The 25,125-nt window shown below is 41.0% G+C and overlaps 1 protein-coding gene across 2 annotated transcripts in view; it reads right to left on the bottom strand.

The window, feature by feature from the left end:
* Positions 1-25,125, bottom strand: part of LOC128448298 (inactive N-acetylated-alpha-linked acidic dipeptidase-like protein 2) — a 447,438-nt gene that overhangs the window by 161,845 nt on the left and 260,468 nt on the right. For both annotated transcript variants that reach the window (XM_053430883.1, XM_053430884.1), the window contains 2 exons: positions 7,828-7,920; positions 748-935 (listed from right to left, as the gene is read on the bottom strand). In XM_053430883.1, coding sequence (XP_053286858.1) covers positions 748-935; positions 7,828-7,920 — 281 coding nt within the window. The remainder of the gene's footprint in view (positions 1-747; positions 936-7,827; positions 7,921-25,125) is intronic.

Here is a 25,125-nt window from a genome sequence, read left to right as displayed (position 1 = left end):
AATTGTATAATTGTCACACGCATCTTCTCTTCCTTATCTCAAATCCACAAAAAGTCTCCTTCTAAGTTTGAAGTATGACATTGTTGTCCTTGGCAGTTCTGCCTGTGCTGCCAGTCAAATTTAATGTCATTAAATACATCAGATTGAAAAAAGAACATTTAAACTACTTTGACAATTTCATCACACATATCTAGGGAATAATTGTGCAAGCATTAGTGTGATTATATGTTCTAATTCTAAAGACAGCTTGTCAGTCAAACTGTACTGTTATGTGGGAATAAGAAAAAATGTTAATGAATCAATCATAAATGAGACTCTTTCAAAATAACAGTCTGACGACAGCTGTGGTGGGCAACCTGCTGTGAAAGCAAGTGTGTCTGGGAACACTAATATAAAAGGAACACTTTTTTTCCTCCTGGAATTGTTAATTGTAGCTATTTCCATTCACATTTGAAAAATTATACCCAAGGTTCAGTCAAATCTGTTTAGTTTTGTATTCACAAGCTAGAAGCCGCAAGGAACCAACTGTAGCCTTTATATTAATGGCTGATAATCTTCTAACAAGCCCACATACATCATGTCTGAGAAATAAGAAGTAGCATATGCTGTATTATGGTATAGTAAACATGTATTTCCAGTGACTATTTTATTTCTTGTGCTCTATCATCAGGTTAAATTACTCCAGAAGCCACCAACGTTGACCTCTAAGCTGACATTTATAAGACGGATGCTCTCATGCTTGCTGACCTTTCCCCACTCGTAGGACCCAATGTTTCCCAGGGCTGAGCCTCCCCAGGAGCAAAACACAGTGGTACGGTCCGGCACCCATCCTAGTTTGGTCTGCTCTGTCAGAGCCGCGATGAGCTGATTCATGATAGCTGAAGCCCCGCCTCTCTGGTCACTGTCGTGGCGACTGCCAACCAGCACATAGCGATCTGGAGATAGAAAGAAAGAAAATACAGTCATACCTATGTATAGTACCACAGGATACTGCTACTTTTATCAACATTAATTACATGAAGAATAGTACAGTTGTCATAATGAGAAATCCAGCTGTGTTTGGGGGGTTTCCTGGCATTTCTCTTTTAACCGTACTTTTGGCAGAAGTCCTGTTGGGTAAGTCAGAACATATAACATTTTGTGATCCCCAAAAAATGTAAACATTTAATATGAAATGTGCCTATGAAACAAATGACTCTTTCTAAATAGGAGAGACCGCAAAGATTACATTTTAAGGCCGACAGAGGAGTGTCCAGTGTCCACTTCATTTGTATTTGTTTTTGGACATGTTATCGGACATGATGATTGTGCGTCTGATAAATAAGAGTGTATTAGACACAATTTTCAATTTACTCTAGATATTTTATGTAGTGCAACTTCTTAGGTTGTGTGTCTGAGGATAACCTTAAATCTTGTTTCATTTGACTCCAAGGACAAATTGGATCTAAACAAGAGACAGTCACACGTTTTTTTTCTAGTATGAAAGTATGGCATCGTACATTTGTTGACATTATTATAGAGGTCAGTGTATCAAGACCAACAAGAAGTTCTGAATAATGAAGAGAAAATTTTAAGTTCAATAACAACTCAGTAAACTATCAGAAAAAATTCAATTTAAACAGTGTTTTCAAGGAAACTCTCATCCACTCTAACACATACAGAAACACTCCAACATGAATGCTCCAGGCTTCTCTTTGAGAAATGCCTTACATTTTCTACAAAGGCCCTATGTTGAGTGTGGATGCACAAAGCAGCTTCCTGCAGGGAAGAGAAGAACAGAGTAAACCTCATCACTCCAACACGGAACACCGATGACTCTGAGTGAGAAAAGAGCGGCTCAGAGGAGCCTGCGAGCTTCGCCTGAGAATCTGACAATATGTTAGTGTACTGTGAGAAGCTGTGAATCACATGAGCCGCCATAACCGTGAACTGATTAAAATCTGTCAAATGTAAAAGTGCAATTAACTTTATTTGAATTTAGAATAGATTAAACACACTAAAGACAAGATGAAGCAATGATTAAAAAAAGACTTATCCATGAAATAAACAAAACAAAACACCTGAGGGTAAATGCATACAATGCAATGCTGAGCTATTTACATTGTAAAATGACATTTCATTAGGATGTTAAAATGTGTCAGTTACACTGTATGATGACAACTTCTCAAACTAATTAAGCTTTAGGTCTATAGTTGTGTAGGATGCAGTTACCTGGATTTTTTTTTTCAGAACTGTGGATGGTCTCACTCCCTGACTGCCTTGTGACTTTTTATACGGCGTCATTTTACGAGGAATCGTTTCCCAACCAATGCAGAGACATCTTAGAACATTAGTTTGTTTTCATTTTAAATATTTGCCCTTGATCAATCAGCTGCAAAAGTTAATCATCTGGAGAAATCCTCCCTAGACATATTTTCAGTTATTTTGTCGAACACAAACAGTGGGGCAATTAATATTCTGTATCCTGCTACACTGGTGCAAACGGTAATAACTACATATACGTATGTAGTTGTGGTCTCACTGTCTAGAGGCTGGGCCATATAATATACTTATTAGAGTTCACCAAGTGCCATCTGAGTTTTAGGGTAGTGAGCTTTGTTTGCAATCAAACATCTGTTGTCTACAACAACAGATTTCTTTCCCTCTTTCTTGTTCTTTTGGCTGATGCATTGTTATTTCAGTATCTTCCAATGTTGGAGTATCAATATGCTTTGGTACAATACTGCAATTATCAAAAGAATATATTCTCCAACAGAGGTTTTTCTGTTTAAGTATCTTTTGAAGGTTTCAATATACTTTATTGAACAGTTGTAAAAGACTTGCATTTTCAGTTGACTCCAGTCGTGTTTAGAATGTGAGTCAGCTTTGACAAACACAGTCAACCTGTTTTCTTATGGGAACTTACACACCATGTAAGAAAAAAACAGGTCAAACAAATGTATACCAATTTTGGTATACATTTGGTATACATTTGCTACCAATGTGTCTGATTGATTGTCAGTCAAGGACTCAGTAGAAATTGTTCAGATCCAGTTTGTGCTCATGTAAATATGCATGCAGTGGATATAACAGACGTTATGTCTCTGAAGGCTGCAACATTTTACAGTACAGCTCTTAGAGCTGAAACGATCAGATGGCACTTCTGCTCTGACGTGGGGACTGAGGGAGTTAGATACTCCTCTATGAACAAACACCTTGACATTTAACAGCCACCCACTGAAGTCGATATAGTCAGGCTACTACTCACATAACAATGAAAATATCAAACTCTTTTTCTAAATTAAAAATGTTTAACAATTATCACACTCGAATTGAATTGCTTCAGTAATTTCCCCCAATAAAATTAGAGCTGTTTCAAAATTGCAAGGATCCTCTCTGGTGTGGCCGAAAGCAAATATCCGAATTTCCTTGGTGATAGCCTGCTGTACTAGGAAGTTGGCATTTTTGGTGTCATTATTTAGTAAATAGTTAATTGTCAGAAATTTGGAAAAAATATGTATAAGTTCGTACGAGAGACTGCAATATCATTTAAGAGCACCTTGACTATGTCCTCTATGTGTAACCAACCAATGCACTTCCTACGTTTACTATTTCTCAGCCAAGTTTAGACAACAGCTGCTGTAAACTTTCCTTCCAGAACATATTCCACCGTGAGTTAACATTCAGCATAGCTAACTGTTTGTGTGCCAGTTCCATTGGGCTGCTTAGGGTCAAACAACAGGTCTGCTTACATCAGCCTTTTCGAGTTTTATTGTTATGCTGTTATTGATGTACAGCAATGAAACTAACATCAAAACGAAATATATTGCATGATAGTGAAGCATTTTTTTAGCAAATTGCCCCTCTACATTATTGTGGGCTGTATTACTCAAAGCCTTTGTGGATATGCATGAGTATTCATTCTGTTTAGGATCGAGACAAATGAGCGTGGAGCAGCCATGATCAAATGCCAACAACCAGTGAAAGGGTGGCTCCTTCCAGAGATTTGTGGCCCATATTATCTGTTTTAGTGGCCCATTATGGCTGCCTAATATCACACTGTAAATCAGCAAGGTAATTTTCCAGCAGTGACTGGGCTGGACAGGTACGGTAGCCATGAGCTGCTACGAGTGGAGAGAAGGGCAGGTAAGGGGGGCACATGTGGGGGCGAGGCAAGGGCACGATGAAGGGTATTCTCTGCAGAGGGATCATTTAAAAAAGATAAGGACAGAAACAGCTGACTGAGGGGTTAGTTTGCCATTTAAATATTAATAGGACATAATATGTTAGGAAATGACCTGAGCTGAAAAATGAGTCCATGTGTGTTACTACCCAAATTGTTCAGTCTTTTCTTGACTGATAATGAGACATTTTATCTTTATCACACTTGTCCCTCAAATATCCCATAATTTGACAATGACTGTAGGAGCTCTGACCTGAAATAAACTATTAAAAGACAGAGAAACTAAGAGATTGCAGACACACAACAGTGGGTTAGCTATTCCTGACAATAGTGGATCAAGTGTGTTCGAACAAATCAAAGACAGACAGACCACTTGTCTCCACCTCAGACGTCTGTCTCAGCTGTCAATCATGATAAAACTGGACCCATTTGTAGTGCGTCAAATAACTAATTATAACCCCAAATTAGTAGAAACATGATCTCTTGTTGAGCATACATCAGTGTGATAAGAACTAAGTAAAATGACAGAAAATAGCTTTTTATGTCCCATCAATTAACAATGAGGTGGTGGGGTATATGACCTATTCTGCAAACAGCCACCAAGGGGCAATCCAGATACTTTGTTTCCATTTTTTGGGAATCTGTCATATTGTTCATCCTTTCATAGCCCACAGTCTATGTTACAAACGATCTTGCATAATGGATGATGAGGGGGTTGCAACACCACCTACTCACAAGGGGCTGTAACTTCAAGGCCAAAAGTAAGTCCAAAATAAATTGATGATAAAAATCATAATTATAATTGCATTTTGAAAGCGGCATAGTAGTAGGTCTAACGTTGTTTAAGTTTTTACAATGTTTAGTGTATTTTCTGTGTATCTGAAAATGTAGACTGTGACAAATATAACTCAGTCAACAATGTATCAACCTAAAAAACTGTATTTCCTATCTGAGCTGTCCATAACTGAATATGGTTCTAAGCTGTGGTGACATACAGCAGGTTTTCTTCATGTTGTGTAAATGCTGTAATCACAAATATCATGTGGCTGCATAGCATGTACAATGACGTCATTATACAGACTTCCTCTCTGCACCTCCATCACTGACTGACCTCCTACACCGATGCGTGATCCTGCAGAGAAATTATCAACTTCACCAGGTGCGTTCTCACTAAAATGAGTCCGTGCTTTGTCATTTTGTCATCAGGGCTGCAACCTACACTTATTTTAATTAATCATTTAAATGACTTAGATCAAATGATTTGCTCAACCTTTAATTTAAATGACATCAAGGTAATATATGTGGAAAGCCTGTTTGGTTCATCTAACAAAGACCCATGGAGTTTCAATTCACCATCACAACAATAATACTATGAATAATTTACACAAATACTTAATGAGATTGGTGACCCCATTGTCTAATGTGTTACTAGTCAAATGAGAAACTAAGAAGAAGTTGCTGCAGTACATAGAAAGTAATCTAAATATTGAGCCCCATTCTTCTAAGCCATCACACACACTTGACAATCACAGACACTGCATGTATAAAAGTGCGCCCACGCTCCTTCAGTATCAGGTAAGCTTAGAAGCCTTTGAAGCCATTAGCATGCTAATGTGTTTTGTAGGTTGTGATGTGCCTTATTTTTATTATAAATACAGTACGATTGAGACCAGGCAGTTTGTCATGATTGGAAATGCCACAAACCGCTCTTCTCGTCTAAGCGGAAAGTGACTCAGCGGTCTGATGATCAGAGAGCGCTGAGTCATTCCAGTCTCCTTCTCTGTGCGACCTCCACCTTCAGAGGGCTGGTGTATGATGTCTAACTGAATTACTCTGACTTGATTGACCTGTTGCGCAGACCAGTATGACTAATACAGCAAAATCCAAGACGCCATAAAGGATAAGAGTTTAGTCGAATAAAGTGAAAGTAAATTGTACCATCCAATATTGAAGCAGTAAATTAATTTGGAACTAGAAATGTCAGGGCAGAATAAAGGTGATCTTTTGTAGAATAATGAACATCGGGCCATTCAAATAAATTGAAGAAATCCAAAGTAAATTCAATTGAAATCTATGACCCTAAAATGTTTGAAGATGCAGCATGAGATGAAACCATCAGTTCACTGACAGGAGACACAAAGTCTCATATCATTCAAGACAAAGACAAAATATATTCATTAACAAATAATGGATTTATCATAATGACAAAGGGACCAAACCTAAATAAGAAGTAAAGTATAAATGTTAATCTAATTATCTAAAGCGTCAAACTTCTTTTTTCCAGTATTAATGACCTTTACAGAGTGACAATAATATTTTCATTTTCATTAATAATAGATGCGCATGTGTTCAAGCTGCAGAAATGTCGCAGCTTGATTTGGTTGGGTTTAGGGGTGGTTGTAATAATAAACTGGTTGTTTAACTGTGGACCAGTTAAGGACCAGAACAAATATAATTTGCAATTGGTTTCACATGTAAGAACAACTGCATGTCAAGTGCATTCGCTGACTGTTGCAATACCAGGCATTCTTGAAGTACTGTGGCAATAACAGAGATGCCATTCTATCTATTATAAATGTGTGTATCGTCCAAATGGTTCTGGAGTTGCTATTTCAGGTCAAAAAGACATTGTGTTGTTTTAAAGCCTTGTGTTTTGTCAACCCATCCATCCACCGCAGCCTAACCGCTGTGCAGCATCACCTGACTTCCTCCTTGGCCCCTGTCACTGTTGCCATAGTCACTAGGTCAGCTGACATTCATAATTTGTTAAGCCGTCATAATAGTAATTTGCTTAAACAGACAATCTTTGGGCTGGTTTGTCACTGAAAGAAAGTCTTGATGTTCTAGCTCAAATTAGGACATCACTTCTTCACAAATTATTGGGTAAATACTGTAAGCTCACATCACACTTAATATACAAAATACATTCACAAGGAAAAGACACACTACAGCATCTGATATCATGAGTGATAACTTAACTAATATTGGCACGCAATGTATCACAGATGACGTTGTATTTATCTGCTGAGTGGACTTTTTAAATATTTTTTTATCTTGGGAAAATGTTTATTAACTTTCTGATTGAAAGAAACTGGAAAAGGGACAAAATTGTTATCCAGACCCTATCTGAAGATAAACATATCTGTCTTCCAGCACATCTAAAGACAGTAATTCACAATTTGTATCAGAAATGTTTGATTTGCCCAAAAATCGTAATTCTTGGCTGGGAGCTGTACAATTCTGGATTCTCTGATGGTTCCCTGTGTTTCCAGTCCTTCTATCTGTTGTTGCCTCATTTGAGGCAGACGGATATGACAGTGGTATTGATCTTTTCATCTGCCTCTCTGTCAATGAGTGGGCAGGTGTGTTTCCCAACACGTCAAACTATCCCTTTCATCTAATCCATCATCTCTGCTACTTGTCTTGAGCTAAAGCAAAATGGTAAGAGTAGTCTAATGAACAGGTGAATGCAAAGCTTTTGCTCGAAAGCGTACCACAGCTGTAAACATTTTAATTACAAACAGTCAGTAAGCAGCTTTATTCAAATATTCAAGACAGACAGAGTTTGGTAATATATTGAGTACGTGTGTGTGTGTATGTAGAGAGAGAGATATACCGTATGTTTGCCCTTCTCGAAGTAAAAACTCCAAACAATTTGTACGAACCTGGGTTCCTCCTTCCTTTCAGGTATCCCACGACATTGTAAATCTTCTTGTAGGACAGCTGGCTGCCAACCGTCAGTGTGATCTTCTTTCGCTCTAGGAAATAATACAAAACAAAATCTAAGATAAAGAAAAATAAAAAATCCCATGTTTCATTCAATGGATGTCAAAAACTAAATCATATATGTTCTTTACTGTGGTGATCCCCTTTAAATCTGTATTTACATATAGCAATACTCTAGTCTTGTTGAGCACTTTTCAGTAACGATGTTAAGAAGCATGTTCGACAAGTGACATTCATACAAGATGAGATGGACAGCCCAGTCAGACTCCACTCCATTGATAATGTTGGTGTGTGTGTGTTTGCGTGCACGTATTTGTGTCTTTGTTAGAGACCTTCACATGTAAAACATTGTATTCTTCTACTATTTGAGGCCAATTTAGTTCTCATGTATTTCTCGAGATTGTCAATTCAAGAGTAGGATGAGAACAGTAAAGTAAGTTTATCACCAAAACACATTATGTGCATGTGTGATTTGGATGCATAACTTTTGGCCAATGAGAGAGTGGCTTTTATAAGCAGTGGCTTTTCAGCTGCGGAGGTTTCACCCGCTCCACTTCGACACATACCCTCAGCGTTCTTGTTTCATTGTCAACTCTTAATGTTTGAAAGGGTTTTCTCTTTTCCTAATTCTTATGATGGGATTTTTCCTTGTCCAAAAATACGAAGTATTAGCATATTCACAAGAGTGTACAGGCAGAAGAGAGCAGTGTCTATTAAACCCTGGCCACCTGTTCACTTGGTTACACACCCTGACCTGTATACAAGTGTTAACATCCATAACAAAAAATTATTTTTTACCACCGATGGTCTGTAATGAAATGCACTGACCTGTGTTTTCCACTTCTATCTGGACACACATTAGAATAAGTGCACTCTGGAAGATTTTCTACTCTATACAGATTTTAAAAACATGGGAGACCACAGACACAATGACAAATCCAACCAATTATAGTATTGGAATCATCAGAATGCACAAACTAGATGATTTGGGCAGAATATAAGACCACACACTTGCCCTTTGTAGAAAAAAAATTCACAGTGGCGATTCCAGAGACTTGGGATGTCATTGAAACGCCTTTGATCAACCGGAATGTAAGAAGAAAAACAAAAATGGGGGAAATTCAGTGTTGTCAGCTTGCTACACTTGCACAGTGTTCTGTTTTGCAGTGAAAAACAAAAAGGGAGGGGAAAAAATATGGCTGAGCAGAAGCATTTGCACCACAAGCTGGAGATGACTTGGAAATGTAATGTTGTTCTTGGTTTCAGCTATACAGGTACACAACATCTGCTTGGTGACGCTCACTGGTCAGCTTGCTCACATCGACAATGAGCAAAATTGCGTCTGAGCCGATTGTCGTAAATGTGAGACATGTTTGATTTTCATGATATGAGATCTATGATTGTTTTTCCAAACAAAATTCAGAATAATGTTTGATGAGGAATAAAAAGGAATACAACATAGATTATTTTTTTCTAGCCTCCAGAATGTATTTTGATATAAACTCAAAGCGACTCCACTGGTCACATTCTTTTCGTAATTTTACCATGTAAAGCGAGGAATAAGAATAAACATGAGCCAAAATATAAGATACATTTATTGTTCACAAATAAAGGTCTGATATTTGAACTGTCTCTCACTAAAACAGAAGAGGAAGACCACACACACACACACACACACACACAAACACACACACACACACACTCACACACACACAGTGTCACACAATGCAATTGGCAGAGCAGTCACTGGATACTGTGTCTGCCAGCTCTGCTTCCTTGCTGGACAACTGTGAGCGCCAGGGGCGGTTGGTGGCTGGATATCTGAGGGAAATAAAGAGGAGGTGCCAGTAAAGATGTAAAGCAGGGGCTCAAACTGTGTGTGACAGAGGTCCCCTGCCTCCAGCGCCGCACCACAGCACGACAGCCCACTTTCCCGGCCCCATGCTTTCCTCCTGTTTAACCCTTGTGTGGTGTTCGGGTCTGTGGCACCCGTTTTCAATGTTTGTTAAAAGAAAACGTATGCGATTTAAAAAAATGTCAACCTCAAACTCATTGGCCTCGGCCCATTTTCTGGGATGTACATAAAAAAGGACATATTTTCGATGACTGTACACTGTACAGCCCCCCTACACATTTACATTACACATGTGGTGTTCGGGTCCACTGGACCCAGGGGTAAGAAAACTGTGGAAATTGTACATTTTAAGCACTTCTGCTCCCTCATTCCTGCACATTTTACCCTCTGTCTTGCAAGAAACATTCAAAAGAAAAATCTCACACTCACAACAAATACATAGCTTTGAACGTTTGGCTCCTTATCACAATCAATGAACATGGCGAAATGATTTTTGAAGAGAGAGAAGCTTTTGAAGACAATGAAGAGGAAGAGTTTTGAGAATCTGAAGATCATATTTCTGTCAATTCAGAGTTTGAAAAAAGAGTATGACAATGACAATCAACCAGCTTCAAGAAAATTCCGTCTGTAGCCAAACACAGGACCCACCTGTCAGCAGCCAGCAAGTGGAGAATAGGGATGTCAAAAGAAGTTGAATGGTCTTTTGCCCAAAGAAATTAGCCACCCTGCATGGATACCAATGTAATAAGGATGCAACCAGTGTCAACACAGATAGCGGTCACTCATGTACAGGACATCAAGTCTTCTTTTGAACTTTTCATCCCAGATTCCATCCAGAAAATCATTGCCACCAGGAAAATATGGGACAAGTGGGTGCCCCGCCTCACCCTATTTTATAATCCTGGGCCTAATGTCACTGTTGATGAGCAGCTGATGCCATTCAGGGGTCGCTGCCCCTTTAGGCAGTACATATTGTCTAAACCCACAAAATACGGAATCAAGATCTGGGCTGCCTGTGATGCTGCTTCATCGTATGCTTGGAACTCGCAAGTGTTGCTTGTGTTTTGTAGTCTGCCAGTGTGTGTTCAATTTATAATTGAGTTCCAAGAAATAAACTTCAATACTGATATTAGTTTTTTCCACCTATATCTTGACTGTGCTTGATTTTTCTTGTTTAATCAAAAAAACGAAAAGCCCTTTTATTCATAAATTTGATTTAACTGGGGTAAAGGACAAATATTAACCATATATGCTGTCTATATTGCTTGTTATTAGGATAAAGAAAACATATGTTAAGTATTTTTACATAAATTGTCATAGCTGTATTGTTTTTAAGACCCAATAATGCAGTGGGTCCACCAGACCCGGAAACATTGGCTGAGCGCTACAAAAACATGAACACCACACAAGGGTTAATACATTATAAAAATTCACTGCCTTTTTTCTCATAGGTGCCATATATCACTTTTGACACTGGCACAAATTACTTTGGCTAAAGAGCCGGGATGGAACATGTGGCCCCGTTTGTGTATTCAATCTGCAGACGCACACAGCCACAGAGATTTGTCATAGAGTAATTCCACCTCATGATGAATGGGTTTACAGATAGGGCTGTTTTTACAGGTAAGAGGTGACTCTGAGTTAAGTTTTGAGAGATGATGAAAATATTTAAAGGGACTGCAGTATATGCCCGATGTCTTTTACGAGGTAAATGAAATGTGAAAAGTGAGAGCAGATATTCCCACAGCTCCCCTCCGTGTTTCTATCAACAGACTATGCATCATTTTCTACCTGCTTGCCTCCAAACAGGGACCGAAACAGTGAATATCAATGGTAGGATTCATGCAGATTTCACCATTGTGTGTCAGAGGTGTTAGCAGGGCCGGGTCTAGGCAGGGGCAAGAGGGGGCCTGGCCCCCTCAAATAAATGTTGTGCCCCCTCAAACTAAATAGGGTTAGGGTTAGGGTTAGGCACAATGCCCCCTCAAGATTTGTGGCTGCCCCCTCATACATGCCTGTCTAGACCCGGCCCTGGGTGTTAGACCGGCTCCCTCTCACGGTTTTCACTGCTCCCACGCTTCATTCACTCCCTAGTTTGCTTGGCCACCTCGCAATCTCTGTCTCCCTCTCCGCTTATGTTACAAGTTTCTTCAGACAAGCTGTTGTTTTTCTTGTGAGAAAACGTCCCGTTCTTGGAGGAAAGAGAATGCTACTGATTGTTACAACATCAATCTTTCATCCTAGAAGATGCCAAGGCTGTAAAAGAGAAGCTCAATCATTCTGATTAATGTGATTTTCATCTCAATAAAACCTATGTATTAATTGTCCTACCTTTTAAACTGTCTGGGAGCACCATACACTGCATTGCTCACATTTTTGTGGTGATTTAAAACTTTGAAACCCCACCTGTTGCTACAAGACAGTAATCACAGCTTGCAATAAAGTGAGCTGATTTTATCACCCGCAGACCCATACATTTAAACAGTAAGTGCCACCTAATGAAAAGACCTGATATGGAGTCTATATTCAGAAGCATCTCACTGCCGTTCTCTGCAGCGCATTAAATGCAGAGTAGAGAGGAAAAATCTGTTCGTAAATGTGGGAAACCTGCACACAGCAATCAATTGTGGTGTAATTAAAGGGCCTGGGAGTCCTTTCGATAAAGCCATTTCAAGTTGTTCTGCTTCGCTCGCCTCTCCCTCCGCAGCCTTGCTTTCTAATTGGAACGGAAATCTGTTGCATTTTTGGCATTTGTTCTGAGTGGGTAAGGGGGAAAGGTGGGAGTAGAGAGAGAGAGAGAGAGAGAGAGAGAGAGCGTTAGGCATGAATATAGGAACCTCTCATTTGGACATTTACTTTCTCACATGCAGCCCCTCTAGGATTTGTGACGAGACAGTGTCTGAATGCAGCGAGCGAGCGAGCGAGCGATAGATAGATAGACAGATATTACATTACAGTGCTATAAGTAAGTGCCATTCAAGTGCTACTTAAGAGTTAGTTTCAAAAAGTTGTTAGTATATATATATATATATATATATATATTTTTTTTTTTTTTTTTTATACAAGGTATAGTCGGAAGTTTTTAGTTTTCGGCAGAAGATGTGTAAACTTTCAGATGTCCGGATGTCGATGGGAAGCTCATTCCACCATTTAGGACCATTTAGATAGAGTGGGAGAGTGGGGGGGGGGGGAGGGGGGCTGAAAGACATTATTATGATTTAGATTGATATTTAGATTGATTAACAATTAAGCATCTACATCAAAAATGTGTCAAAGTACACATGTTAATGTTGTTATTACTATTGCTGTAAATTTATTGCATTAAAGTTAAGCTCCATCAAATAGAGACACAACAGTGTGTTCCAAATCTTGATGCTTTGACTTCAACCCAGTTCCAATCCTCCAGGATGAACTGGAAGTGACTCATGCGTGTGTCTGAATGGAATCAGGACTTCACACACACACACACACACACACACACACACACCCATTGTTCATTAAGTCTTGCAGGCCAGTTCATCCCAGATTAAAAGAAAATTATTCAACTTGTTATATTCTCTAAGAGAACATTATGACTAACCGCAAATAAAAATTGATAGTTCTAAATGAGCCACCCTCCTCAATCAAACGTTTAAGTGGTGTTTTATGATGTGCAGGCAGGATAATGTGATTCTACTTCTACAAGCCCCTGCAGTCTTGTCATCAACTTACCCTCGCCCCAGTGATGTTTCTGAATTCAAGTTCGACGAGATGCTCGTGCATGCATCTCAACAGCAGGGCCATGTGTGTGGTGTCATGTCCGTGCACGTGTAAACGCGTGAGTGCAATCAGTTTATCATGCCAGGGTAAACAGCAGCTTGCGGCACACCTCAGAGGTAGTGATGGACTAGCTTTGTAATTGTCAGACAGACCTCTCAGATAGAGTCAGACCCAAAGTCACGAGGCCTGATGGGGGCAGAGTGTGTTCATTGAATTAATCAATCTAAAAGGGCAGAAGATGAGAGAGGTGGATGTGCAATCTCTCTCTCTCTCTCTCTCTCTCTCTCTCTCTCTCTCTCTCTCTCTCTCTCTCTCTCTCACTCTCACACAGACACACCTGCAGACACATCACACAGATCGCCATGACATCAGAAGACATTATATAGACTTACATTGATTTCCTGCAGACTTACTTCAAACTTAACCGTAGTAACTACTTGCCCAAACCTGACCTAACCTTGTCTTCTAACATGTCTTCCACTGAAGTAAAGTCCCAAGCGACTGTGTGTGTTTAAGTTCCCACAACATAAGAAGCACATGAGCACACAAAAACACACACAGACAGACACACACACGACTCTTCAATGTATCACTGCTTAACTTAAGTTGTGTGACTTTTTTTGGATGGTATACAATAATGTGAAATGGGAAGACATTTGGATGTGCTGGCCTTGTGTGTACCCCAGAAATCATCTTTTAAGTGCCTTGATTCTAAAGAGCTGGTGAGGAGCCCAAAGAGCCAGAGAGATGTATTCAGGAATCTTTAGAGAGGATTTGGCAAAGATATGCAAAATGAGCTTTCTCGCAAACATATATTTGTAATCATACAAAATAAAGTACTGATTGAAAACCTACAATGAGCGAGAATCTTTTAAGAGATCCATTTATCACAAGTGGACACAAGTGTGGCAAATAAACACTAGACTCAACAGATTTGTACACACACAGTAGTGAAAGTAGTACTGAACGTACTGTGAGGGCAACTGCACCATCTATTTAAGGTCTGGCGATCTCCATGGAGACCCCCCAAGCAATTAACCAATGATCAGCCAATACAGCCAGCCTTAATTGAATGGGAATTAAAAGAGAAAAAATAAGTAGAAAGGGAATTAAAAGGAGTGGAGAAAAAAATGAAAGGAGGCAGACAGATGGAAACAAATGATACTTGTATCCCAAGAGTGGTCAGAGGTGCAGCCAATCGATTGGAGACAGATTACATCTCTCTCGTGCTCTCTCTCCCCTTTCACTCTCACTCTCTAATGCCCATTCTTTCCCTCTTTCCAACTCATTGGATGTAATGGGAACACTAAAAAGACACCTACCTTGCAGGACCATTGGATTATCACCAAGCTCAGGCTGCACCGAGAGCAGGGACAATGTGACTGACTGACTGACTCTCTCTCTCTCTCTCTCTCTCTCTGTCATGGCGGAGTGTGCGTGGGGCTGAGAGCTGTGTGTGAGGGTGAAAGGTATAGTGGGTTTAAGACTTACTTTGCTGAGCTTTATCATTTAGGTGTATGTTTATTTGTTCGTCTTTAGTTGTATAGTTGTTTTTTCTGTTTATAATAGTTTGCTGAGTGAGTGTGAGCGTGTGTGCTAACAGGCAGCATGCCTGTGGCAGCGGCAGCGGCAGCAGACTTTGAGAGTCTGACTCGCCGGCATGCCATCAAACTGATCCCCGCAGTGGCATGCAGTGTGGCAGAGGCCGCGCTGGCTGTGGGAGAGGTGGTCGGCTGTGACTCGGTCAAGTCGGCCTCCCGGATGAACGGAGCCATCGTCATGTTTTTAGATAGCACAGCGAAGGTGAGCGAGGTGGTGGAGACAGGAGTGGTGATTCACGATACTTTTAATCCTGTTCTCCCACTCGTGAATCCAGCCACGCGGGTAATGATATCGAATGCACCCCCTTTTGTGAAAAACGACACTCTGGCCAAGGAACTGTCCCGGTACGGGCAGATTGTATCACAGATTAAAATGGTGTCTCTTGGGAGTAAATCCCCCAAACTCAGGCACGTAGTGAGTCACCGGAGGCAAGTTTTCATGGTCCTAAGAGACAACACAAAGGAGCTGAACATGTCTTTTTCATTCAAAATTGAGGGTTTGAATTATGTGATTTTTGTCTCATCCGACACGATGAAGTGTTTTGAGTGCGGGGAGGAGGGGTACCTGGCCCGCACCTGCCCGGGGAAGGGTGGAGCGCAGCGGCCGGCTGTAGCAGCTCCGGCTCCGGCCCAGGCGGCGGCAGCTCCGGCAGCGGCAGCTCTGGCCCCCGCTGCCGCTAACGCGTAGCTTCCGCGAGCAGCGCAGCCAGAGGCTGCTGTGGGCGGAGCCCCGCCTACAGAGCCTCCCGCTTCTCTGGTGGAGGAGGGGGCTCCTGAGACTCAGGTAGCCTCCGAGGCTCCGGAGAGTCCGCTCCCGGAGGTGGGAGTCCAGGGGGGAGCCCCCCCAGTAAACAATGCCTCTGAGCAGGCAATTAAAAAAAACGACAGCAAGCCAGAGTCAATTGGAATGAGTGAAGATGAAATGTTTAAAATGTCACAAAAGAGAAAAAATTCAGGGTCTGGGCACAGCAATGCAAAAGCATGCAAGGCAAGCCGCGGGTTGAGGTCCAGCCAGGGGAGCGCTCCCTCCTCTCAGGAGGAAGTGGACGGCCTCTACCCCCCCTCTGACATAAGAACCTTCCTTGAAACCACTAAAGGCCAGAGGCTGCCCTCGGTGGAGGATCACTTCCCTGACCTCAAACTGTTTTTAAAGTCCTCCAAACCGCTCACCAGGAAAACAGGCAGCGACGAGTTTTTAACAGACCAACAAATTTATAGACTCAGGAAACTCGTGTTGAGAGTAAAAGGCCAAACGATTACTGATGATGACGAGTTTTAAAAAGTCCTTTTACTCTTCTCTTTTACTGACCTGTTTTCTAACTGTTTTTCTTTTACTTTTATCCATGTGTGATTTTAAAATCAGCACTTTAAATGTAAACGGAGCCAGAGCTGATTTTAAAAGAGCGGCTGTTTTAAACTCATGGATATTAACAGAATAGATGTTATGTTTTTACAAGAAACCCACAGCACCAAAGACAATGAGTGTGACTGGAAGAGGGCTTTTAATGGAGAAGTGATTTTAAGTCCCAAGTCCAGCTGCAGTGGGGGGGTGGGGATTCTTTTTGCCAGGAGTTTTTTACCACTTTCTTTTATTGTAGAAGAGATTATTCCAGGTGTATTGATAAGGGTGAAAGCCGAATATGAAAATGTCAAGCTGGTGTTTTTAAATGTCTATGCGCCCACGAGTAGGGTGGACAGGATGGCACTTTTAAACGTTTTAGATGATACTGTTGAACCCTGTAGTGGTGATGATTTTATGTTTTTAGGAGGTGATTTTAACTGCACAGAAAATCCCACTTTAGACAGGAATCATTTAGAACCACATCCCGCATCAGGTCTCAGGCTGAACCAACTGACCGAGGCACACAAGCTGTCTGATGTGTGGAGGTTTCTTAACAGTAATCACAGACAATACACCTGGAGCCATGCCAGAGACAATATTTTATCCCTGGCTAGACTGGATCGACTCTATTGTTTTAAACACCATTTAAATATTTTTAAAAGGTGTTTTATTCAGCCTGTGGGTTTTACTGATCATTGTTTAGTCTCTTGCTCTGTTTTTATTAGAAATGTTCGTTTAAAGAGCGCCTATTGGCATTTTAACACAGCTCTTTTAAACGACCAGGCTTTTAGAAATGATTTTAAGTTGTTTTGGTTTTCCCACAGAGAGAGCAGGTCTGCTTTCAGCAGCATTCAGCAGTGGTGGGACATCGGAAAGATACAAATAAAACAACTTTGCCAGCAGTTCACTCGCAATGTCAGCAGAGATTTAACCCGGACAATGAGGGATCTGGAGAGACAGGTAGAAGAATTACAGTCTTTAGTAGCTTCTACAGGAAATCGAGGGCATTTAGACTCCCTCAAGATCAAACAGTCGGCTAAAGCCAACCTGCTGGGGGTCTCAGCACAGGGGGCTCTGGTCAGGTCCCGGTTTATGAACATCTCACAGATGGATGCCCCCTCCCAGTTCCTCTTTGGGTTGGAGCAGAAAAATGGACAAAGGAAGACCATTCACTGTTTACGAACGGGTAGCGGCTCTGAAGTCTCAGACTCGTCTGAGATCAGGAAGTGTGCTACCGGTTTTTATAGAGACCTCTTTAAGAGTGAGTGGTCAAGTAATCCAGATGTGCACAGCAGTTTTCTGAATGGTCTCCCTCAGGTTAGCAGGAACAGCAACATGGAGCTAGCTGCAGACATTACGAAAGAAGAGCTGCACAGAGCCACCATGAGCCTGCAGAGCGGCAAAGCTCCAGGGATAGATGGCCTTCCTGCTGATTTCTTTAAGTCCTTCTGGGACATCCTAGGACAGGATCTGCTCGAGGTAGTCAACGACAGTTTACACAATGGAAGGCTACCTCTGAGCTGCAGGAGGGCCGTCATCACCCTGCTGCCGAAGAAGGGAGACCTTCAAGAGTTAAAGAACTGGAGGCCGGTCTCTCTGTTGTGCACGGATTAAAAAATCCTGTCCAAAGCTCTGGCCCTCAGACTAAGGGAGGTGATGGCGTCCGTCATCCACCCTGACCAGACTTACTGTGTACCCGGCAGGCTCATAAGTGACAATGTCACTTTGATACGAGATGTTTTGGACCTCTCTAGTTCATTGGCAATAGAGACTGGTCTTATTTCCATAGACCAGGAAAAGGCTTTTGACCGGGTTGAACACCAGTACTTATGGCAGACTCTGGCTGCTTTTGGGTTCAACCCAGGTTTTATAGCCATGATCCGGGTTTTCTATACAGACATTGCGAGTGTTCTTAAAATAAATGGTGGGCTGAGTGCTCCTTTTAACATTGGGAGAGGGGTGAGACAGGGCTGCTCCCTCTCTGGGATGTTGTACTCTCTGGCCATCGAGCCTCTGCTCCATAAGCTAAGGAATGTTTTAAAAGGTGTAGTGTGTCTTTTAAATTATCTGTGTATGCAGACGATTTAATTTTACTTGTGAACACACAAAAAGACATTGATCTTTTATCTGATACCGTAAATGACTTTGGTTTTATCTCTTCTGCAAAGGTGAACTGGGGGAAGAGCGAGGCTCTGATGGTTGGAGAGAAGCTGGGGGATCAGCTCAGGCTGCCTGGAGGTCTGGCCTGGAAGAAAGGAGGACTCCAATACCTCGGTGTCTTCCTGGGAGATGAGACCCACATAAAAAAAAATTGGAAAAATGTCCTACAAAAGGTCAAAGGCAGACTTAAAAAATGGAAGTGGCTGTTGCCCAAAATGTCGTACAGAGGCCGGACATTAATAATAAACAATCTGGTCTCATCTACCCTGTGGCACCGGCTGGCCTGTGTCAATCCTCCACCTTCTCTCCTGGCAGAGGTACAACGGGTTTTAATAGATTTCTTTTGGGGCAGGATGCACTGGATCCCACAGAGTATCCTTTTCCTTCCTATAGAGGAGGGGGGACAGGGCCTGGTCCATCTGGCCAGCAGGGGCGCTGCCTTCCGCCTTCAGTTCTTACAGAGATTGCTGACCGGGCCAAGGGACGCTCTGTGGAGACCTCTGTCCCGGTGCATCCTGCAACATTTTAACAGCCTGGGTCTGGATTTTAGCCTGTTTTTAATGAATGATAACAAAATAGTCTCACCATCTCTTCCTTGTTTTTATAAGCGTGTTTTTAAAGTGTGGAACCTGTTAAAAAAAGAGCGAAGGCTACAGGGGGACTCCCTGCACTGACTGCTGCAAGAGCCTGTTCTGCACGGGACCATTCTAGATCCCCCCCACTGGGCACAAGGCACCCTCTTCAGACTGCTGCAGGCGGCCGGGGTCTCTACGCTGGGTCAGGTGGTGGAGCTAGCCGGTCCTGAACTGGAAGACCCCACAGGGCTGGCCAACAAACTTGGAATCCGATCAGAACGGACAATGGAGAGGGTGCTTGGCCACTGGAGGACAAGACTTGCGGATCAGGACATCTTGCTTTTAAACTCTTTTAAAGATGGGTCTATTTCCCCCAATCTTGAGGACCCTTTCCCCGCCACTTTCCTGGCACTGGATTTTAAGGACTGTTCTGGACCTCTGGTGCAGCCTGCTCGCCCGGTCTCCCTGGAGGGAGCTTCTGGGAAGAATCTCTACCGACTAATGGTAAAAACACTGAACATTCAAAAACTGAACGGGCGGAGAGACACTCCTTGGAGGAGTTATTTTGCCGCAGAAGAAGAAACCGGACCTCAGTGGAGGTCGCTTTACAAACCTCCACTGAGTAAGAGACATGGAGACCTCCAGTGGAGGTTGCTCCACGGAATCATAGCGGTGAACGCTTTTTTATCAATAATTAAGAACTCCGTGGAAGACAAATGCCCGTTTTGTAATGTAAAAGAAACTCTCTTTCACTGTTTTTATGAGTGTCACCGTCTCTCTGATTTGTTTCTGTTTTTACAAGTTGTTTTTACCAGTTTTAAAGAGGTTTTTAACAAGCAGGGTTTTATTTATGGTTTTAAATACACTCGCAAACAAAAACACAAAAGCCAGCTTTTAAACTTTGTTTTAGGGCAGGCTAAGATGGCCGTGTATATAAGCAGGAAGAGGAAGGTGGAGCAAGACGTCCACATTGAGTCGGTCCCTGTCTGTATCAACATGATAAAATCCAGAATATTGGTTGATTTTATTTTTTATAAAGCAGCAGGTGACCTGGACTCTTTTAATGATCTGGTGTTTTCAAGATGTTTTATGTTCTGTGACAGATCAAGAACTTGTTTATGCTGATTATCTTGTGTGATTTATTTATTTAATCATGGCTAAACGTGTATTTTAAAAATAACTTATTAGGTGTTTCAATGTGTTGTGTCAACCAATAGTACCAAATAAAGTTGTTTTTCAAAAATCTCTCTCTCTCTCTCTCTCTCTCTCTCTCTCTCTCTCTCTCTCTCTCTCTCTCTCTCTCTCTCTCTCTCTCTCTCTCTCTCTCTCTCTCTCTCTCTCTCATCATGGCCCGCAATAAATATGCACTGATAAAAAAATCTGAATCTACAGCATACCATTGAGTGACCTCTCAAACCCCTGAAAAGACAGTAAACAAAATTAACCCGCAAGTGTACAACATATTATATCAAACAATAAGTACCCAAGATTGACAAGTAGACAGCTACTGGATCAAAAATGTTACAATCTTAAATTTGTCTGAAATACCACCAGGACCTTGCTGCTCTCAACTGAAAACAAGTCTGAGGGAATACTCATGTGTCCACTGGTTTTTGGGGGGACAGCATTGATTGTCTGCGTGAGTCACTTGGGCAGCATGGGTGCATGACAGTTACAAACTCTGTGTGTGTGCGTGTGCATGTGCGTGTGCATGAGCGACTGTTATCTGTGCAACATGGGAAACAGCAGAAAGCAGTGTTCCAGTTAGTGACCAGCAGCTTGGATTTATTGTGGAATAAATGGAAATGGACAGACCATACATGCGTACAATGGGAAAACATGCTGGCAACAGGAGATGTAGACTCCCTCGCATCAACCCTGGAAAACTGCTGGGGTAGGATCTGGGGGGGGGGGGTGATTGGGTAGAGAGCAGGAGCCGGAGGTGGCAGTGTGGTAGAGGCAGAGGGTAAGGATGATGGGATACAAAGGGATTTACACTCTTAAATGTAAGTACAAACCCGTAATACTGTATCGTCTCATCTCTCCTTTGCTTCCACACATATACACTATCTGCCAGTACAGCCATACACCTCAATATGCTTGATCCCCCAGTTATTAGCCTGTTTATGGTAAAAACACAAAGTGGCTTAGACCGAGCCACACAACCCTATTTTAGCCAATCACCAACTAGGAGGTTGAGCATGTCATATATTTCCAACAGCATAATTGAATTGTCAAGCAGGAGAGGAGAGGAGAGGAGCAGCCTAGGAGGAGAAATTTCTGTGTAAAAACTTGTGAAAAGAAATTCTATGATCCAAGTCCATATAGTTATGAAGTGAACAGCGGGGGGGGGGACCAAAATCTCAAAAGACATTATTCCCACACAAGATATTTTTTTATGTATTGTTTAATTAAAAACAATGTTTAATAGTCTATCGTAAGTCTGATGTTTGCTCGGTAATTTAAACACGTGTCATTAAAATACGATGTATCCACTTCTGTTTTTGTTGTTATGCTTAAAGTTAGCGCTAGCATTAGCTTGGAGAGTGGCCCGTATACAGACGTATACAGTGATGTCATGACGTTGCTCTTTGAATAGCACTGGCCTGTGGAGAAGCAACTGCGCCAGCAATAGCACCAGTACTAGCACCAGCCCAGAACTGGAAATTGGTTCACGTTAGTGGAAAAGGGATATTGGACATAATGAATGCAGAGCTGCGAGAAACAGTATATGAGCTGCACTACATCGTCATTCCTTAAACGTTCCAAGTTTCATAGTGACTATTTCAGACAGCTGTGTTTTTTTGCTTTTTGTCATAACTTAACAGTTTTATTATTGGGGGGTACAATTTGAGCTAAACTAACATCAGGGAAGCTTTCCAATGGAAACAACTTCATTGCCAAGACTAGGACAGAATTCAGCTGTGGACTTATGAGGTGTGCATTACAGGCAAAAAAACTTGAGCACATATTTTTGGAGACATTATATTGATATTTTTGGGCATTAATTTGTATACCTCCACAATTATTGGATGGATAGTTTGTAAATTATGTACAAAAACGATATGTCCAAAACTCTAGTTTATGACCAAATACCTGCAAAAGTAACCTCACCTACCTGATCTTCACTTTGACTTAGGTGCATAGCAGTAAATATTAGCACAATGAAACTCTAACTAAGTTGGAGAGCGCTGACATAAAAACAATTGGAGCCATATATTTTTTGTAAACTCTTAAAATCTTAATTTGCCTCAAATGTCATTTTCATTGTTGTGAAAGACAGAAATGCAACATAAATTCATCCACTGTACTGAATTGGTGGCAGAAATATCACAGCCACATATCTCAGAATGTAAATATGGTTAAATATCACTTGAGGTAGTAAAGAAATAGACCGTTTTGCAATTTCGTTCAAAGTCATTCCTGCATTGCTTATTTCACCTTGTTCACTACTGTATTCTGTTCTCCTGCATGGCTTCTTTGTGAAAATATCCTCACTGCCCTGTTATCATCTATTCGTCTCTCTCAGGGAAATTAAAGTCTCAATATATATTCATTTTCTTTCCATGTCTTTTTTGAGTACTATATTCTGCTTGAATTTATTTGTGGCTATCTTAAACACAAAATAACACACTGTGCCGCTTGCTGATTCATTTCCTTCATAAGAGTACCTCCATGCTGAGTGTCACAAGAAATGTATTGCCATTTTTGAAGGCCTGTAAAGTACTGCCCCAATTCCTTCCTATTTTAGTGGCTTACTTTTCCATCAAGGAGGAATGTGGAAACAATCATCAAGTACATTCATAAGAAAGTATCTCTTTTATGTAATCTAGCTATTTCCTTTTGTGTGAAGGACGGTCTCGAGGGCTGCTATAGTAAGATCTTGTCACTGCATCTCTTCTCTCACCTCATTCACAATAGGTTAATTAACAACTGCATCTCGTTTATTATGATCTGACCATGAGGCTCACCCAAGAGCCAAGTCACATTTCAAGGCAATCAAAATTGTACTGCAATAAAATAGTTCAAGTAATTAAGCAGCAAAAAATAACAAGAGCAAGGACGGCATACAACTACAATAAAACGGAAATGTAATAAAAAAGGGTTAGGGAGCGGGTCTATATATAAAGTTCCTTTGACTGCTAATGTTTTTAGAGGCTTTTTTCTTAGATTGCACATAGTTAAGATAGATATGAAATAATGAAATGAGAGAAACATTCTACACAAGTCACTGACCAGCCTGCTGGGCAACAGCTACAACAGCGTATAGCATATAGATTAAACGTTATCTCTGCATGCCTCCTTACCTTTGTTCCTATTGTTTTTACGTTATCCACACTTAGGGTCAACAGATATGGACTCTTTAAGCTCAACACAAAAACACTTGGGATTGAAGGAGCGAAGAGCAATTACTTTGTGGCTTAGAAAAGTGGAGAAGTTTCTGAAGAAGAATTCGGACACTCAGAGCTGTTAATTTCCCCCTCCTAGCATCTATTAAAGTCCTAACACCTAATATATATCCTCCAGAATTACATACTACTATGTACAAGTTGATGTGTTAGAAGGGTTTTTATTCTTTGTATTGCTCTCTATAATGTTAGAAACATATTAGCATTAGATAGCAATAGTGTTGAGTTAACTACATTTTCCAGTTGGTAATAGTGCGCTGCTACTGTTATATAAAGCTTGGTCCTGATTGCCAGCTCTGACCCAGCTATGTTAGCAAACAGCTTTGCAAAACACCGTATACACTTTGTTATCTAAGGTATGCTATCGTGAAACCATGTAGAAAACCCCATCCCTCATGTCGACTGGATTGGCTCCTTATGTATGTGCTGTGTGGAACCCTGGCAAACTGAAATCCTTTTCTGGACACTGCCATAAGCAAACTGCAGTTGAAGGTGGAAACTATTAGTGTTTAGAGATCAATCCGCAGATCAACCTCAGCGATTTCCAAAACTGGTGAAAGTGTTGCTGAGGCTTGGCGTAAAGAGTGTGGGGTGTCACATGCTTAAGCAAGCAAAAGTACATAATTCTGATTTACAACACGCTTATGAAGTAGAAATGATTATTACATATAACCTGCTGTGTTAAGAAAAATTAATCATATGGGATTTAAGTATGAAGCCTCTGGTAAAATTAATGACATGTAACCAGAATTAAATTCCCTTTAATAATTATTTATAAAATGTGACTATTTAGGCAAAAGGAATCAAGGCCATTAGAGTTTAAAGTGTTTTGCATAAATCTCTCTAACCTTTGACTGCCTCTGTCACCTACTCATCCCTCCCAGTCTTCTCCTTGTTAAGGGCAAAATGACCCTTCTCTATTTTAAGGTAACCACTGATCCCATAGATCACTAATAGCTTTCATGTTCAGCACTTATCACTGGAGTACTCTGGATAAGGTGTCATCACGTTCTGGCTGAACTGCGAATCCATTCTGTATTTTTTAAGATCTAGTGCTCACTGTGCTAGTAAGAACATACCCTATTTCTACCAGTGAAAATCTGTGAAAGAATCACAATATAAATCCCGAGATTTCTTATCTACCATTAATCTAAAATGAAGTGCATTAAGCTTGAATTGTTCTCCTCCCGACTATTTCAGCTTGCAGGGTTCCCTTTTCCTGCTATACTGCAAATGACAAATAACAGCGCATTTATCATTAAAAAACCAAAAAAGTTGTCATTTTTTTATAAACTTTTTGCAGGGAGAGGGAATTATGTCTTCGGGGTATACTGTTCATCAAGTAACGTTTCTTGAAGAGATGCGAGTGAAAGGGAGAAATAAAAAGAAAGACAAAGAGAGTTTAGTTGCAAAAACACTGGATTGTAGAGCCACAGTAGAGATGAGAAAAATATGTGACTAAACGCAAGAAAAAAAGCAAAAACATGCAAAAACATGTTTTCTTGTGTGTTGATCCGAGCAATGATCCAAAACACA

Source organism: Pleuronectes platessa, chromosome 9 (genome assembly GCF_947347685.1).
Source record: "Pleuronectes platessa chromosome 9, fPlePla1.1, whole genome shotgun sequence".
In the NCBI taxonomy this organism is placed as follows: Eukaryota; Metazoa; Chordata; class Actinopteri; order Pleuronectiformes; family Pleuronectidae; genus Pleuronectes; species Pleuronectes platessa.
Note: the sequence above shows the minus strand (reverse complement) of the source record. Positions and strands in the feature narration are given on the sequence as shown.